Below are 16,935 nucleotides of genomic sequence, written 5' to 3'. Positions count from 1 at the left end.
GACCTAATGTCGGGGATTTAAATGGAGAGAAAATGTTTTGAGAAACGATGTACAAATGCGCTTTACACAATTGATGTGTGTATGGATTGGGATTACAGTTGTATGAGCCCCTAATAAAATGTTAAAAAAATAAAAAAAATAAAAGTGATGGTAATTAAAAAAAATTTAACTTAAAAAAAATAAAATAAATAAATATATATATATATGAGGCAGAGGGTGGCATCAGGATTGGGGCAGGCTCACTCACAACCTGTCATATGCGGAGGACGCGACCTGGCTTGCTGAAAGTGAAGACGACTTAAAGCACTTGCTGACGAAGGTCAAAGACGTCAGTGCGGATTGTAGAGCAGTGTAAAGAAATCAAAAATCCTCACAACTGGACCAGGGGGCAATATCATGATAAATGGAGAAAATATCAAAGTGGTGGAGGATTTTGTTTCACTTGGATCCACAATCCACAGTCATGGAAGTAGCAGTCAAGAAATCAGACTACATCCTGCGTGGCACAAAACCTCTCTAAAGCGTTGAAGAGCAAAGAGGTCACTTTGAGAACGCAGGTGGCCCTAACCCACGCCAAGGTGACCTCGGTCCCCTCGCGTGCTGCACAATGAATCAGGAAGACTGGAGAATCACAGATACATTGGGATGACGGCATTGGCAAGGATTATTAAAAATGCCTCAGATGCCAGAAGAAAGACCATACCTGTCTTGGACACAGCAGAGCCAGAACGCTCCTGAGAAGCGAGGATGCTAAGATTTTGTCTCACAAGCTTGGGATGTGTTATCAGGAGAGACCTGTCCCTGGTGAAGATCAGCATGCAAGCAAGATAAAGCAGAGGGCTCAGCTAAAAAGAGGAAGACCTTAAGGGATGCACTGACATCCCGGCGGGCGGTAGCAATGGTCTCAATGTCACAATCAGAAGGGTGGTGCAGGACCGGGCAGCGCTTCGTTCTGTTTACATGTGTCGCGTGAATCAGGACCGACCCAAGGGCAGCGGACATCGGTATTCCACAGCACGCAGCCCGTGTGTGTCCATTCATCTGCCGGGGGCATCTCGGTTGCTTCCATCTCTGGGGTGTTGTGACCCATGTGCGACCGTGGACATTGGTGGACAGTTCTGTTCACATTTCCACCTTCACTGTGAGAGTACCCTTCTTTCAGCCCCCAAGGTCTAACCTCTGTGTTTGGATGCTTCTTGCCTCTGTAGCACAAACCAACCAAAGTCACGTTCCACAGCTGTTGGCAGAAAAGGAAAGGGGACTGATATTGCAAGAAGTCGCACCTGCTCGTTTTGAGAGGTGGCCTGAAAGAACACTGTCCCTTCAGGCAGACTATGGAGGCCCCATCTGGCCCGGAGGAGGTTATTTTGAGAGTGAAGTCATTAAAACAAAGTGTTTCTACACTTCAGGCACTTGTGTGTTAGATACACTTATTTTTAGATCAGTTGTAGGTTTGTAGTTAATTGTTCTGAAAGTACAAGTTCTGATGCTACCTCCCTCCCCACCCCGATCACACAGTTGCTAGCTGTAAAACATTGAAAACGGCCACCCAACATCCATACATCATCGTGAACTAAACTCTACAGTTCACATTAGAGTCTTGGCCGCACACTGGTTACACATTGGGCTGCTAACCACAAGGTCAGCAGTTTGAAACCACCAGCCACTCCTCGGGAGAACGATGGGGCTTTCTCGTCCCATAAAGAGCTGCTGTCTCTTGGAAGCCCTCGGGGTCAGTTCTGCCCTGTCTTCTGGGGTGACTGAGTCAGAATCGACTCATGGCAGGGGGCTTTCCGTCTTCATGCTGCACAGCGCCACACATCTGTTAAATACCATGCAACTGCTTTTGACATCACTTTGGCCTGTCTTCCAGGACGTGTAGAGGAAGGGGGAAATCTATCTTCTTAGTGGCCGCAGGAAGCCTAGATTTCCCTGCACCTGCTTCTCACTATGTCATTCCAAGAAAGCCCAGGGGAACCAGCAGCATTTAGGTCACCTGGCTTTTGCAAAACCCATTGCACTCTTGACTGTGAGTAGGGAAGTGTCTGATTGGAGCCTCGGCCCCCAACACAGGTGAAGTAGGGGTCACGACAGCCTTCCTGAAGTACAGGCATTTCCCAATCAACGATGTTGCTGCTGTCGGGTGCCACATCGCGTGGCTGTGACACACACAACTTCTCAGTACAACAGGAAGAAGCACTACTTGTGCCTCACAACTATTGCTATGTTTGAGCCCATACTTGCACCCACAGTGTCCATCCATCTCTTGAAGGGTTTTCCTCGTTGTCTCTGACCATGAAGAAAAAAAGTCTCACCATGCTCGCCTGTGAGGAGCATTCTGGTTGTACTTCTTCCAAGACAGATTTATCTGCTCTTCCGGTAGTCCATCGTACATCCACTTTTCTTCCCCAACACCAAAAGAGTCCTGATGGCACAGTGAGTTACAAGCGGGGCTGTTAAATGGAAGGTCAATAGTTTGAAACTACCAAGTGTTCCTCATGAGAAGAAAAATGAGGCTTTCTATGCCCATAGAGCCTTCTCACCTCAGAAACCCACAGGGCAGTTATGCTGTCCTATAGGGTTGCTGTGAGTCGAAATCAACTCGGTGGCAGTGGGTTTGAGTTTTGCATGCAGGGGGATTTGAGTTCATCTCTAGTGTCTACAAGGAGACAACAAAGCTTGATCGAATCATCCTGGATTCAAGAAAAAGGACAAGGCTAAGAATTAAGGGCACCAAAGCACAGGGAGAGCCAATAATTCGCTGAGGTCTGTGGACCATCACAGCCAACTGGAAACAGCCACAGAGGTGTCCCTCACTTGGCAGAGACCAGTGCCCTGGGGACATGTGGAAGGCTCTGCCTCTTAGAGCAGCAGTCGGATCAATTGCTATTAGGTGCCATCAAGTCAGTTCTGACTCATGCCAGCCAGTCACTGACGCTCCACCCCCCAAGGGTGGGCTGTAACTCCTTGAGCTGCTGCGGTAGGACTTGGCAGTGGGTCCTGCTTTGGCTGGTAGAATGTGAGTGGACGTGACAGGAGGCAGGTTCGGAGCAGTCGCGCGGGAAGCACAGGAGGCTTTTTCTCTCTAGAAGAGCGTGCCGGAAATGTGTGCTCATGAAGCCCAGTCCCTGCTGAAAGGGCCCGGGGGTCAGCTTGGGCCCTCCCTGGCCAGAGGAGAGGCACGGAGCCAGCCTTGTTGCCAGGACGCCCAGCTGGATTGAGAAATAAATATTAGTCTTGGAAGCTCCTGAGATTGTTGAGGTTGTTTGTCACCCAAAGCGATTGCATCAGACTCGGATCAACACGGCTCCATGGGGAAACTTGGTGGGCCACGTGACACCCACTGGGCAGTCCGAAGCGTGTGGCACACTCGTCTAAATGAGGTGGTGCGACTTGGACGCTTGTCGGTCCTGAAAGCAGGCATTTTTTTTTAGTGTAGTGAGCTGCCTGCTCCCAGACGTACTTGGCCCCTGGAAGCCACACTGTTACCGACGGCAGGACACCTTCTCTGTGCCTCATCCCAGAGCTGCTGTGGTGTTGAAGAACCCCGACCCCTTTCCACCTCCAAGTGTCTGCACTCCTAAGCCCTCCCTTCCTCCTCAGGAGACACCATTACCTGCACCCAAACCTGTCCTCAAGGAAGCACAGCCAGACGCTCCTGAGACATGAGATGGCAGGTGCTTAGGCTCACTGCTTTGGACACAGCCTCCAGTCGAGCCGATCCCCACCCAAGGACATCGTGTCTGGTGAAACAGAGGTCAGTGAGAGAGCCCCTCACTGAGATGAGGAGCCTGAGCCCTGAGCTCAAGTATACCGATGACGACGATGATGATGACGATGATGACGATGATGATGATGATGATGATGATGATGATGATGATGATGATAATGATGATGATGGCGGCGGCGGCACTGGACTGGCTGTGGTGGGATCTATGGCGCCTATAGTCTCCGTGAGGCAGAGCAGCCTCAAGGGTGGCCAACAGCAGCTCCATCAAGCCAATGGTCTCCTGGTGTGTAGGCTGCTCTGGTGGGTGATGCTCTGGGAAGAGGACAGTTGGCCAACCAACCATCGCAAGGGAGCAGCACATGACCAGTGACCATAAGCTTTGGGAAGCAAAGTGCATTGGCATGTGGCCAGTTATGGGAGACTTTGGCAAACTTCAGTGGGACACTTGTGTTTACCTTAAGTTCATATATCCTTAGCGCAATGTTAACCCCACCCCAAAGCCCCATTCTGACTCATAGTAACCCAAGATAGGTTTTCTGAGACTGTAAATATTTACAGGAGCAGGCAGCCTCCTTTTTCTCCCAAGCAGCAGCAAGGTGGGTTTGAACCGCTGACCTGTGGTTAGCAGCCCAACACTTCTTCCACAGTGCTGCCAGGGCTCCTTAGCTGGTGTTTTCAGAGGTTTGGGTTTTTCCACTTTTTTTAATGGAATCATAAAACCAAACTCACTGCATCACGTTGGTTCCAACTCCTGGCCTCCCTGCAGGGCAGGGAAGAACTGTTCCCATGGGTTTCCCAGTGCAAATCCTTAAGGGAGTAGAACCCCTCAGCTGCTTCCCACAGAGCAACTTCTCAGCCCCAACACACAACCACTGTGCCACCAGGACGGCTTAGCGGAGGCCACCTCTGTGTGTGTATTCTGGGCCCCCTGCTTCAGTGCCATGCTGAAAAGGTACCCCGCACATCCCTCTGCACAAATGTGAGTTTGCAGAAATGGAAATGGGTTGTTTCCTCAGGTCAGTGGCCTCAAGGGTGGAACACCTCACACCGAGCACCAGCAATGTTGTTCCCCACACCTCGTCTGGCTCGTTCATGCTTACGCCCTTCTCCACCAGAAGTCATTAGAGATGGATGGTCAAGGCGGGGCTGTGATCCAGCTCCCTCGTTTTAATAAAAGTACTTTACTCAGAAACATATTTAAACATGAGGAAGGACATGTTTCCCCTCACAACGGAAGCCCTGGGCGCTGTAGAGAGAGATTTGAGTGATTAGGCCCTGAGGATTCTGGGTATGTTGCCAGAGTCCAGTATGGGGACAGTTCTCCAGACAGCTACAATGGCTCAGCTTCGAAACACAGAAGTGCTCTTTCTCAAGGCAGGGTTACGCTGGAGACAGTTTGGGATCTCCCATTTTCCTTAAGGTTTGGGTTTCACGGGTTCGACTCAGTTTTTGATCTACCTGTGCATGCCCTTCACCTCTGGCCAGAGCAGACAAGCACAGCATTGGACCTTGTCCCTATCATTCATCCTATGTATCCCCACTGTGCCATCATCCTTCCCACCAAGCCACCTTATTTACCCACGCTTCATCTCTACCACCACCCTCCACCCTCTCCACATCATGTTATCCTGTCCACACCGCTCCATCTGATCCTTCCACAAGACCCCCTCACCCTACCCACCACTCCACTTTGCCCACTCCTTCTCCTACCCACGTGGCCCCACCGTCTCACTCCCATCTCCAGCAGCCACCTTGGTCCCTCATTGTCAGCACTTGTGCATGCTGGGTTAACACCCCACATGATTCTGTTTGCTCTGCTGCCACCCCACATCCCATCTCAAACTGCTTTTGGAAATCATGTCAAATCACATTGTGGCACTTGACACCTTCGGGTCAGTCCACAAATTCCACCGATCGGAGTGCTTGTGGAGCATGGGTGGGTGGGGGGACTTTTTTCCCATCCGCTCTAAACCATAAAAAGCAGAAGCCCAGGCAGCCGAGAGGAGGGCCTTGAAGAACCACACGCGCAGCCAGTGTGCATATTGCCTTTATTGTGCAGAAAATGCTTCCTGCTGATTGTCTTTGGCGCGGCAGCTTCAATAATACAAAAGACCAACTACAAAATAAACATTCTAGTGGGCAGAGCCGTCATCTTCCCTTTCAGCTAAGATCAGAGGTCCTTCCACTGTGCCTTCACGGGTCAGCGACCCTCCCACCCCAGCAACTGCACAGGGACCTGACAACTTCGCCCAAGACAGGGGTGCGTTCATTGATTTTCTGCTCTCACCGAAGTAGAACCCAAACCAGGGGCTTGGAAATCAGGGTGGCGCTGGGTCACCTAGATGCTGCGTCTGGAGCCTGGTGGGCAACTTTAGCCTGAATAATGGGGCGTGGGGAGCTGGACAACTGCCAGTTTCATGCTTAAATTTGTCTGGGAGCACGTCAATGCTGTCCCGGGTTAGACCGGACCTCAGATGACAGGCAACTGGAGGACCCGATGTCTCGGTTTCTTCTCTACACTTGAAAGGCAGTTCAAGTTCAGGTCCCACTCCTCCTGTCCTCCAAGGCCCTCATGAAGGGCCGGCTTCCTTCTTGTGACCACGAGCCTGCGCCCACACCCAGAGCCATCCACGGGCCACCCACAGTCAGCGCAGCCAGACTCGGCATCTTCCGGAGAGGTTCACATGGAGGGTGGAGACACGGGTGTCCACGAGGCGGCCAGGCGGGCTTGGGCCGCAGCATCGTACTGGCTGTCAGCAATGTCTGTGGCTGTGGCTCCCCCTTCATACAGCGGGGACCCTGAGGACGCTGCCGAGGTGGGGTGGGGGAGGGCCGTGTAGTGCGCTGGGGGCCCTCGGAAGAACTGGGCGCCCAGCCCATTGGCCATGGCTGGCGTCTGAGGTCCTGGGGTGACGGCACCATTGCTCACAGACCACAGGTTGGGGAACTGGCTGCAAAAAAAGACACACCAGTGAGAGTCGGAGGCACCAGGTGGGACTGCCGGCCAGCTGCGGTCCTGTCCTCTGTGCTAGAGGGGACTGGCTCATGCTGACGTGGACAGCAGTCCCACTGACCCTTCAACAAACAAGTTTGGGAAGGAATGGAATTGAAAGGTGATGGGATTTTTCCCATTAACTTTCTATAACCCTCTATAACCCTTTCTATAACACTGCATGGACCAGTGTATGTGCTGCGCCAGCTACGTTTCTCCACAGAACACAAATCCCAAGCACACTTGCACATGGCGAACAGAGGGTCTGCGTGTTCTGCCAGCAGCCATTCCCCCAAGGCAGGAGGTCCACCTGAGTCCCCATGCGCTGCCACGCATGAAACTACATGCCATGGCTCCCGCTAACACGAAGCCCACAGAGAAGACTGCACTAAAAATTTGGTTTGGGGAAGGAGGGCAGTTTCCAAGAGTCCTTCTCCGAAATAAGTAAGGCCCTAGCTACACTTTGGGGGTTCTTCAACAAGGGGATGCCATGCTGCGAAGAAGCGTCTGCTGTGCAGTTTCTAAGACAGCGACCTGGCCAAGCACCTGGAAGCGACCCAGGGAGTGCAGGAATGACCTGCCATTGAGAGCACGTGCAAGCCAGCCCTGGTGGCACCACCACACCACCCAACACACCGTCCCGAGTGAATGCCGACCCTCATGCTGACGTTCCGAGGCTTTGTGACTCCTTCCGTGAACCCTTCCCTCTCCCAGAGTGCTTGGTGGATTCGAACCACGCCCAAGGTATCCCCAGAGCTTGTTCCAACAGCTGCAACCAGGAGAACTACCAGAAACCCAGGCTGGTTCTCAGAAGAGGCCATGGAACAGAGGTCACCCCTCGCTTACGAAGACAAAATGCCAGAAAGATTTTGATGACAAGCTTGCTGACTACAAAGGCGTGCGATTGTGTGGATCATAACTCGTCACAAACAACACTGAAGGAGCGCTTCGAAGATGGAGAGGCCGGCATTCCAACCGACAAAGGAATGCTGTGTGGTTCAACGCTGGCAAAGGTGTGTGCTGGGCCCGACATCCTTTCCCCATCCTTGTTCAAGCTCAGAGAATCTGTAATGTTAACACCAGCACCAGGGTCGGGGGAGGACCCGTGAACCCCCTGTGATGGGGGGCAATGCTAAAAGCACAGCTTCCACTTTGTAAGTAAGACGCACCTGACCTGAGCCAGTCTGTTCAATGGCTTATAGGCATGGAAAACCGGACAAGGACTACGGCAGACCAGAGGAATTGATACCTTTGAGTTACGGTGCTGGCTAAGAATTCAGAAACCACCACGGAGCCAAGAACAAACCAGTCTGTCTTGGAAGTAGGATAGTCCGAGTGCTTCTGAGAAGCAAGATTGGGAGGGCTTTGTCGAGTACATTAGCCATGCACATGACCAGGAGGGACCAGCCTCTGGAGAAGGAACATCATGCATGGTACAGTCGAGGAGGCCACGGCAATGGGATCAAGCAAGACAAACAGTTGTGAGCATGGGGCTGGACTGGGCGGTCTATGTTGGCTCTGACTCCACTACAACATACAGTAAAGGGCTTAGCATTTTCAGGTCTGGACACCTGAGTATGGTTTGTAGCCTGTTCGGGCCCTTCCTGACTTTGTGAGTATTCCGAGCCCTTATCCGAGGGGCCCTATGGAGAAAGGAAGTCCGAGTAGCCCGAAGCTGGCTTTGTGAAGCCTCGCTCTCTCCCTCACAGTGACCGCTCTCTCCCTCAGAGTGACCGCAAGGCGCCATTCGCCAGGAAGGGTCAAGTGTGGGCTGCCCACAGTACGGCCAGCAGTTCAAACCCACCCGCCGCTCTGAGGGAGAAAGATGAGGCAGCCTGCTTCCGTGAAAGATTGAAGCCTTAGAAACATTTCAAGGCTGTCAGGATCGGACGCTGAGTCCGGCTGTGGGGGCGGGGTATGCTGGTGACCCGGGGTCATCTGTCTATCAGGGTCTTTAACTTTATGTTCACAGGGAAACCAAGCTTTAGTTTGGGATGGAGATTGGCAGACCTTGACTCTCTGAAAATGAAAATAAAACAGTTCCATTCATAAAATCTTTGAAGGATACTATTCAGAGAATTGGTTGACTTCATTTGTTAAGGTATATTTATGGCTCTTGAATAGTTTTTAAATTCTTGGGAGGGACAGCATTGGCTCTCCCATCTCAAAAGTTTGCCAACCCCGTTTAGTTTAACAGCTGCTAGCCTAGGAAGATTCTAGAAACCTTTCTTTCAAATGCACATCTTGACCCTCAAGACCCTGTAGTAAAAAGACCAAAACAAAAGCAAATACTGCCAATGAACTGATTCCGGCTCTTGGCGCCTGTACAGGACGGGGCAGCGCTGCCCCTGTGGGATGCTGACACATGAGCGCCCCGTCTTTCTCCCCAGAGCAGCTGGTGCTTTCCAACTGCTGACCGCGTGGCTGGCAGCCCAGTGCTTAACCCACCAGCGTGTCCACCAGGGCACCTGTAGGAAGACAGGCTGGTGCTCTGTACCTATAAGGAAGCTGATTAGGGAAGCTGGAGACCCATCCACGGAATGATTTAGAAGTGGCCAGGCCAGCTCCGAGTCCTGGTTCCTTCTAGTCCAGTCCAGATCTTGGTCTGACCTACTGTGGCAGAACATGGGGTCATCAGGACTCTGTCCTCCCAGAGGTGCCTCAGTGTCACCGTGTCCATGTGTGCCTGGGGCCTTTGTTGGAAGAAGCCACCCCCCACTCCCTCCACCCACCCCCACACACAACAAAGGCACAGAACCAGAGCCAGGATGCAAGAAACCAGTGGCCTGCCCCGACAGCCTGTCGATCTGTCCTGACATAAGTTACCTGGAGCCGGTCGGGGGCCCAGAGCTGTGGCCCACGGGCAGCACACTGGTATGGGCAGGCGTGCCCAGTCCTGACCAGTTGTCAGGGGGCTGCAGCATGGAGAAGCACGCAGGTGAAGTTTCCGCGAATGCTGGAGATGGGAGAACAAGCGTGGAATCAAGTCACCTGCTCCTCCAGGGACCCCCCAAATCAATTCTCGCGGTTCCCTGGAATGACCCCCCAGGGGAAAGCAAACAGAACCTCGAACTAAGGAAACTGTGCTCGCTTCATTGCCTGCCTGCTTCTCACAGCAGTGCCTGTGGACAGGTCACCTGTGCACAGGTGTGGGGCCTAGCTCAGCAGACAGGTTTTTTCTTCCTCACCAGACCTATGGTTATCCCAGAGAAGCAGAACTCCAGAACTCTGGATTGGGGTGACAGTCCCAATCGTCACCCGTCAACGGGGACATCACTTTACCCTGCTCTTCTCTGAGTGATGTCATTACCACTTGGAAGGAACTTTGGAAACTGGAGAGCCCAACTCCAGGGGACTGCAGGGGCCAAAGGACAGCTGCCCCGGTGGGTGTCCATCTTCACAAGCACCCCAAGAAGAGGAGGGGATGCTATTCCAGTCTGGAGCCTGGTCCTGGTTGAATGAGGCCCAGACAGTGACTGGTCCCCACCAATGAGGCACCTTGTTTATAGGCAGCTGCCTCCTTGGTTTGGGGACCCCCTAGTTGTCCCTCCCCCTTGAAGCAGGGCTAGGGGGCATTGGAGGCACACAGGATGTTCGTGAAGGACGTGGTGACTCACAAGTCATAAGGAAGTAAGTGGCTCATGCACAGTCACCTGAGGGCTCAGGTTGCCCCCGAACCAGCACAGCTGCCTACGCCCATGCTTATGGATTTTTAGAAGGAGATTGCCAGGACTTTGCTCCGTGGCATCTCTGAGAGTATCCAGCCTCCAACCCAACTCAGAGTCAGCCCCTCTGGGTAGGCCTTCTCCCCCACGACCCAGGTGGTGCTGATCCTGCTGGTCTAGGCCCAGGAACACGCCAGTCTGCATGTCCAGTCAAAGCCAGTGATGTCCATGTTTGCTTACCCCTAGGGGTCACTGTAAAAGCCCATGACCTGGACAGACAGCCCTGGGACCATCCGAGGGACCAGCTCACCTGGGACCTCCCAAGGTGACTGGGTAGGCCAGGGACACCCTCAAGGCTGGGAACACCCGGGGGAAGGAGGGGTGAACTGGGAGTGGCACTGCCTCCAGGACCCCCAGGGACACCACCACCACCACCATGTCCAAGCAGAGCTGCTCGGTTTTCCCAGGTGGGACTTTCCAGAAGCAGATGGCCAGGACTCAAACCCACAGTCCCCAGGGTTCACGCTAAGCCCATCACTATTTGTGTCCTCCCCACCTGTCCTTGCCATCCCCGAGCCCCGGTGTGCCCAACGAGACTTACTTGGAGAATTGCTGTGGTGTGAATACGGGCTGGGGTAGGGGGATGCACGGTGGCTCCTCAGGGCAGGGTAGCGATCACAGCCATGGGTGGAGGGGAGCGGGAGAGGGCCACCAAACTGAGGGTGAGGACTGGCAGGTGGGCAGAGCGGGCTGGTTCCAGGAAGAAGCCACCCCCCTGCTGTGGGAAAGAAGGCTGGGTGACAGGGGCCTGGGCGGCCCAATTCCAACAAGTGGGGTCCCAAGGGAGCTGTGGGGCTTTTCCCGGGGTCTTGGTGAGGGATGGGCCCATCTGCCCCCCAGATCCCTATCCCCTGCCCCTAAACATAGTCTGTGTCTGCCAACAACCCCGGGGCGGGGCAGGGCCGAGTCTGCCTCCACTCCACGGCGATGCTCCAGGCCAGCCCATGGGACATCCTCCCTGCGGGACACACCACACCAAGAGGCCACAGGCCAGCCATGAGTCCAACCCATAGGACACTACGCTCAGGATATCCCATCAGAGGGACACACCACACTGACCCCAAAGGTCAACCACATGTTCAACCTCACACTGCACTTAGCATATTCAACCCCCAGGACACACCACACCAAGACCACAGGGCAGCCATGTATCCAACTGCAGTGGACCCTTGAGGTGCCCAGGAGACTACAGACCCAACCTGCCTCCTTAAATGGCACTTTGCTACAGGGTCAATCCAAGCTCAAGATGACCCCAAGTGTCGACCTGGACGTGCCCCATGGGGTTCCCAGTGGAGAGTCCTGTGGAGGGACCACCTGGCCTTTCTTCCCATGGACCTCTGACTGCCCTCAACCCCCCAGCATGTTGACCAGCAAACACTCCCCAGAGACCCCCAGGCGCCTTTACTGGACTCTCCCCAAGTCCTTAGGAGACACTAATCCTGAGGGTGGTCAGCCTTCAGGCTCAACCACTGTAAGAACGGAATCACTGAATCAGCCAGGGGAGGTGGGGAGTCATGGGGGCAGGACTCCCCTGGGGCCAGGACTCCTGGTGCCAGCTGCTTCCACTCAACAACCCCTCCTCATTTGTGTACGGTGGAAGCAAGCTGCCCTTGCACTGACTCATTAACTTCCCTGTCTGGCACCATTCCTGTCTCCTGAGACTCCCAGGAGAACCCAAAAATGGGATTCTCCCAGATGGGAGCCACCTTTCCCCCATAACCAAGCCTGAGCACACAAGCCATCCCAAGAGCCACACTTGTCCCTGAATGCCAGCCCAGAGATGGCCCTCCGGTGGTCATCACCCAATAAAACAGAATGCCTCCCAGACTCATGCTGACCTCTTTCTGGGCCCCTCAGGGTAGTCTCAACGCCTACCAAGGCCCTCATGTCCCAGCCTCAGGCCCAGGCCCCTTCTCTATAACTTGTACTAAACTCTCATATACTGGGAGGGTACCAGAGCCCAATTGGAAGCCAGGGCCAAGAACTGTGACATTTTCCAAACCCCAGCACCAGGCAAGAGGTGACTCTGCTCCTCTGCCTCCTCCTCCACCCACAGGTTCCAGCACTCAGCTCCCTCCCTCCTCTCCACCCACAGGTTCTACACTCAGTTGGTTGGCTCCCGCTGAACCCAGGTGCCTGGGCCAAAAATCAAAGTCACTGCCCTTGAGTCCATGCTGACTCATAGTGACCCTGTAGGACAGGGTAGAACTGCCTCTGTGGGTTTCCAAGACTGTAACTCTGGACACGAGTAGAAAGCCCCATCTTTCTCCCTTGGAGCGGCTGGTGGTTTCAAACGGCTGACCTTGCAATTATCAGCCCACCGAGTAACTACCACACCAGCAAGGCTCCTCCAGGTGCCTGGGGCAAAAGGGACCAAGTCACAAACCGTACATTGAGAGTACCCCGGTGGCTGGCCGTCCCCCACTTCCTCGAGCACATCTTTGGGGTCGTTTCTGCCAAGAGAGCACATTGAAAATCAGAGGACACGCCAAGGCTCATCTTTCCATGCAATTTCTTGATGGGGTGGGGGGGCTCAGCACAGCCTCACCTCTCCTTTGCATCAAGGAAGGCTTTTGCAAATGGGTTGTACTTGATTTTAAGAGCTGTGATCTGACAAAAGAAGAAACAGCATTGACTAGTGTGTTTCTCAACAACATCAAAGATGGAGACGTCTCCCGGAGGCACCCAAACCCAAACCCAAAGTCCCCACCAGCGAGCCCATGCTGACGGACTCAGCGGCCCCACAAGACAGAGGAGAGCTGCCCCTGTGCATTTCCAAGGCTGTTAAATCCTCTCAGGGGTAGAAAGCCTCGTCTTTCTCCTGCACAGCAGCTGGCGGTCTCAAACTGCTGACCTTATGGTTAGCAGCCCAAGCGTAACGCACTAAGCCACCAGGGCTCCTACCAGTCTCCATTCCATCCCATCCCATCCCACCACACCCCACACCCCCTTGAAACATGAAAACCCAAGTCAGATGCCTTTCCAGAGCTCTGCAGTGGCTGTCGGTAAGTTTAAGGGGAAATGTTACACATAAGCATCGAGTTTTTCAATGCTGTTCTTCTAAATGGAATTCCCACTGCCTCTTATCCCACCAGGAGCCCTGGTGGTGTAGGGGTTACACATTGGGCTGTGATCCACATGGTCAGCAGTTTGAAACCTTCAGTGGCTGCTCTGGAGAAAGGCTGAGCTTTGTATTCTCCTCAACAGTTAGTTGGCTCATCACAGAGAGTGTGAGGGTTTTATTTTAATCCCACCTACAGAAGTGTGGAGTCCCCTGGGGGTATAGTGTGTTACATGTCAGGCTGTGGTCTGAAGTCCAAAACCACCAGCTGCCGTGAGGGAGAAAGACAAGGCTTTCTACTCCCATGAAGAGTTAGTCTCAGAAACACAAAAGCAGGTGTACGGTGCCCTAGAGGGTCGCTATGACTTGGGAGCGTGTCGATAGCAGTGAGTTTGTCATGTTTTACAACAGGTCTGGTTGTGTACCTAGTAGGTTACAAGTTGGCCTGCTAAACATACATAGGGTGAGCAGTTCGAAACCACCAGCTGCTCCTCGGGAGAAAGAAGAGGCTCTCTACTCCTGTAAAAGGTTCACAGTCTCGGCATTGACCCAATGGCAGTGAGTTTGGGTTTGAGTTTTAACCCACTGCTAACCGAATATGCTAGGTATATCAATCGTAGCAGGATGAAATGCAGTCTGGCTCTGGGGAGGGCATGTTCTGCTAACTTCTAGCTAGGGGTGGCAATGACCTGTAAAGGCACGATGACATCACAGACTGTCCCTGAGAGTCAGATGCCACCAGGGACGGATGGGAGTGGCTCTGCTCGAAACACCAGCATTGTACACCGAGATGAGAGGCCTTTCACAGGGGGAGGGGGAGGGGAGCAGGAAGGGGATACCCTGTCCTTTGGGGAGGAGAGAGGCGCCCTTCTCTTGAGAAATGTTCCGAAGCTTCTCCTGAACGTCTTGGGGTTCAGCTTCCAGCATTCGTGCTGAGCATGTAATGATTGGTTCCTGGGTTTTAGACGCTCCCATGAGTGTCTTCCACACAATGGAGAATATCGATTTGGACCCTCACCCTTCAGCTTGCACATATCTGTCCCCCGTGCCCCTCCCCCTCCCTGGTTGCCTCACCTCCTCATTCTGGTAGGCTGTCACAGCTATGAACTGGGTCTCAGGAAAGCAATGGGTGGTGATCATGCGCTGGGGACCCCCCACCCTGACGATGTGAATCCGGGGCTCGTACTTATGCAGCGAGTTCAGCATGATCTGAGAGGGACACACAGAGAGAGACGGCAGTCCAGTCCCACCTCTGAACAACACAACCTGCCCACTACCCCACCACCCCCAGATAGTAGGGATAGGAAAGTGGGGGACCCAGATGAGGGGCTCAGCATCTCACACCTGTGGTTTCCACAGATGCACTCGGAAACGGGGAGGAGAGGCTAAGCTGCCCCCACCCTACCCCACCCCGGCCCTCTGAGTGTCCACCCAGCCACTGAAGACAGAATGAAGCACCTGGTCCCCACCATGGCTGAGGGGCCACCTTTAAAGTTTAGCCTGGTTTGCAGCTGACCTGTCCAGCTGTAAACAATCCCCAAGGACTACAGGCACTTCTTTAGAAAGGAGGCTTTTACAAGTGTGTTCAGGGCTGGGCTCACGCAGGAAACACCACCGCACAGTTAACTTTGATGGGCTGTTGCCACATAGGCTGGTACCTGCTGACATACCCCACTCTCTAAAGAATTTTGGGGCATACACATTCCTGGTCACACCCGCCCCCCTAAATTTGAGGTCTGTGAGCCCACCTTTGAAGGTGAGTCCTATCCTCTTGTTTCCATCCCCTGGTCTGGAGATGCCTTGCAGGATTAATTAAGGGCCCAACCCTGCACCCCCCACCCCCCACCACCACAAGGAAAGACATGACCCCAACACAGGCCTCTGGGACCATAGGCAGCACCACCCTCCCAGCTTACCTGGCCACCCCCATTGAGCTTGTTGGTCAGTTTGACCTTGCTGAAGGAGACTGGCGCCTTCATCCAGTGGGCCCCGAAGTTGGGGGAGTCCGGATGAATGTAGACGCAGCTGGGCGCCTGCGGCTCTGGCTTGCCCCCAGGCACCCACTCGCCATTGACGTACTTCCAGCGGTGGTTGTCGGCCGCCACGAAGTCCAGCAGGAAGGAGTACATGGCGTTGGGGTCCAGGCCGGACACGTTGACCTTCAGCACTGGAAACATCCTCCTGAGAGCAGAGAGCGGACCAGGGACATGGACACGCAGCCGTTAGTGCGGGGCCCTCCAGTGGAGGTTGATACTCAACTCAGCGTCCCTGACCCAGAGCCCTGGGAAGATCAAGCCGCCTGGGAAAGCGCAGGGCGCTGCATTTCAGCAGCAGGGAAAACCAGGGGCCCTTCATCGCACTTAAGTTCCAGTAGCGATTCCAGCCCACCGCGTCCGGTGCCCAGCCTTCCTCCCGGGTGGTTGGGAGGCTGGGCAATGAGAGGGCTCTGGAGGCGCGGGCGGAGGGCGCACCCAACCCACCTGCCGTTCTTGGTGACAATCATCTCGTTGGTGAGTTCCTTAAAGCGCAGCCACAGCTCGCCCTCCTCCAGGCCCACACGCAATTCGCGCTCCGTCGGGTCGCCCTTCTCGCTGCCCGCCTGCAGCTCGCTCTCCACTGCGCTCAGCAGGTGGTCCAGCCGGTGCTGCAGACCCTTCCCCGCGCCCTCGGCGCCCGGGGACCCCATGCTCCAGCCGCGCCCCGACAGCCACTGTCGCCCCCTGGCCACCGCCTCTTCTGCCAGAAAGAGTGCCCTCGAGGACCGGGGCCAGCGCGACCCTGCGGGGGGGCGAGGCAGGGCGAGGCAGGCTCGGCTCCACTTGAACTCCCCAGAGCGGGCAGGCCAGGTCTCAGCGGCGGCGCTGGGCGCCCCCCACCCTAAATAGGACGGCTGCTGGGGGCGTGGCCACTGGCCTTTGAAGTGCTGGGCTGTTGCCCATTGGTCCGGGCGGCCACATCAGACTCGGGGAACGCCACCAGTGCGTCCCGCTGCCCGCATGCTAATCCGACGGCCAGAGCCCACACCCCCGCCCCCGCAGCTGTTTGCACCTCGGTCGGCGTGGCGGGGCCGGCCGGGGGAGGGGCCGGCCGCCTGAGGGCACAGGTCCCGCTCGGGGCGGGCCTGGGGGTCCCACAATCCGGCACAGCACCCCTGGCCCCTGCACCCTGTAGCCCGACGGAACGCAAGCTCCCCAGGGCGTCCCCGCGCCCTCTCGGGCAGACCTCGGCTCGGAGGGCCACGGGGGCCGGCTGTTGGGAGGCCATTTGGGGCGAGGCTGGAGGGGCCAGAGGCCGGGGGCGCATCCTGGCTTGGCCTGCCAGCCAGTGGCGGTTTATGACCTTGCGGTGAGAACCAGGCCGGGCGAGTGCAGGAAGGTGACAATGGGCAGGAAATTGTCCGGAGTGGGGGTGGGGGGGTCCCAACAAT

The 16,935-nt window shown here is 54.9% G+C and overlaps 1 protein-coding gene across 3 annotated transcripts; it reads right to left on the bottom strand.

Moving 5' to 3' along the window:
• Positions 1-6,410: 6,410 nt before the first annotated feature.
• TBXT (T-box transcription factor T) lies at positions 6,411-16,194 on the bottom strand. 3 transcript variants are annotated; one of them, XM_030886829.1, is made up of 8 exons: positions 15,989-16,194; positions 15,425-15,689; positions 14,583-14,717; positions 12,996-13,057; positions 12,839-12,900; positions 10,989-11,165; positions 9,549-9,678; positions 6,411-6,681 (listed from the first exon to the last, which is right to left on the bottom strand). In XM_030886829.1, the coding sequence occupies exons 1-8, from the start codon at positions 16,192-16,194 to the stop codon at positions 6,411-6,413; spliced, it is 1,308 nt and encodes a 435-aa protein (XP_030742689.1). The 3 variants fall into 3 exon arrangements, with proteins under 3 accessions (XP_030742689.1, XP_004701970.1, XP_004701971.1); XM_004701913.1 differs by having other exon boundaries at positions 10,989-11,162; XM_004701914.1 differs by lacking the exon at positions 10,989-11,165.
• Between the last annotated feature and the right edge of the window lie 741 nt (positions 16,195-16,935).

This window comes from Echinops telfairi, unplaced genomic scaffold, assembly GCF_000313985.2.
Source record: "Echinops telfairi isolate 266 unplaced genomic scaffold, ASM31398v2 ScPeMD7_3533;HRSCAF=4204_0, whole genome shotgun sequence".
Lineage (NCBI taxonomy): Eukaryota > Metazoa > Chordata > Mammalia > Afrosoricida > Tenrecidae > Echinops > Echinops telfairi.
This window is presented reverse-complemented; position numbering and strand designations above follow the sequence as displayed.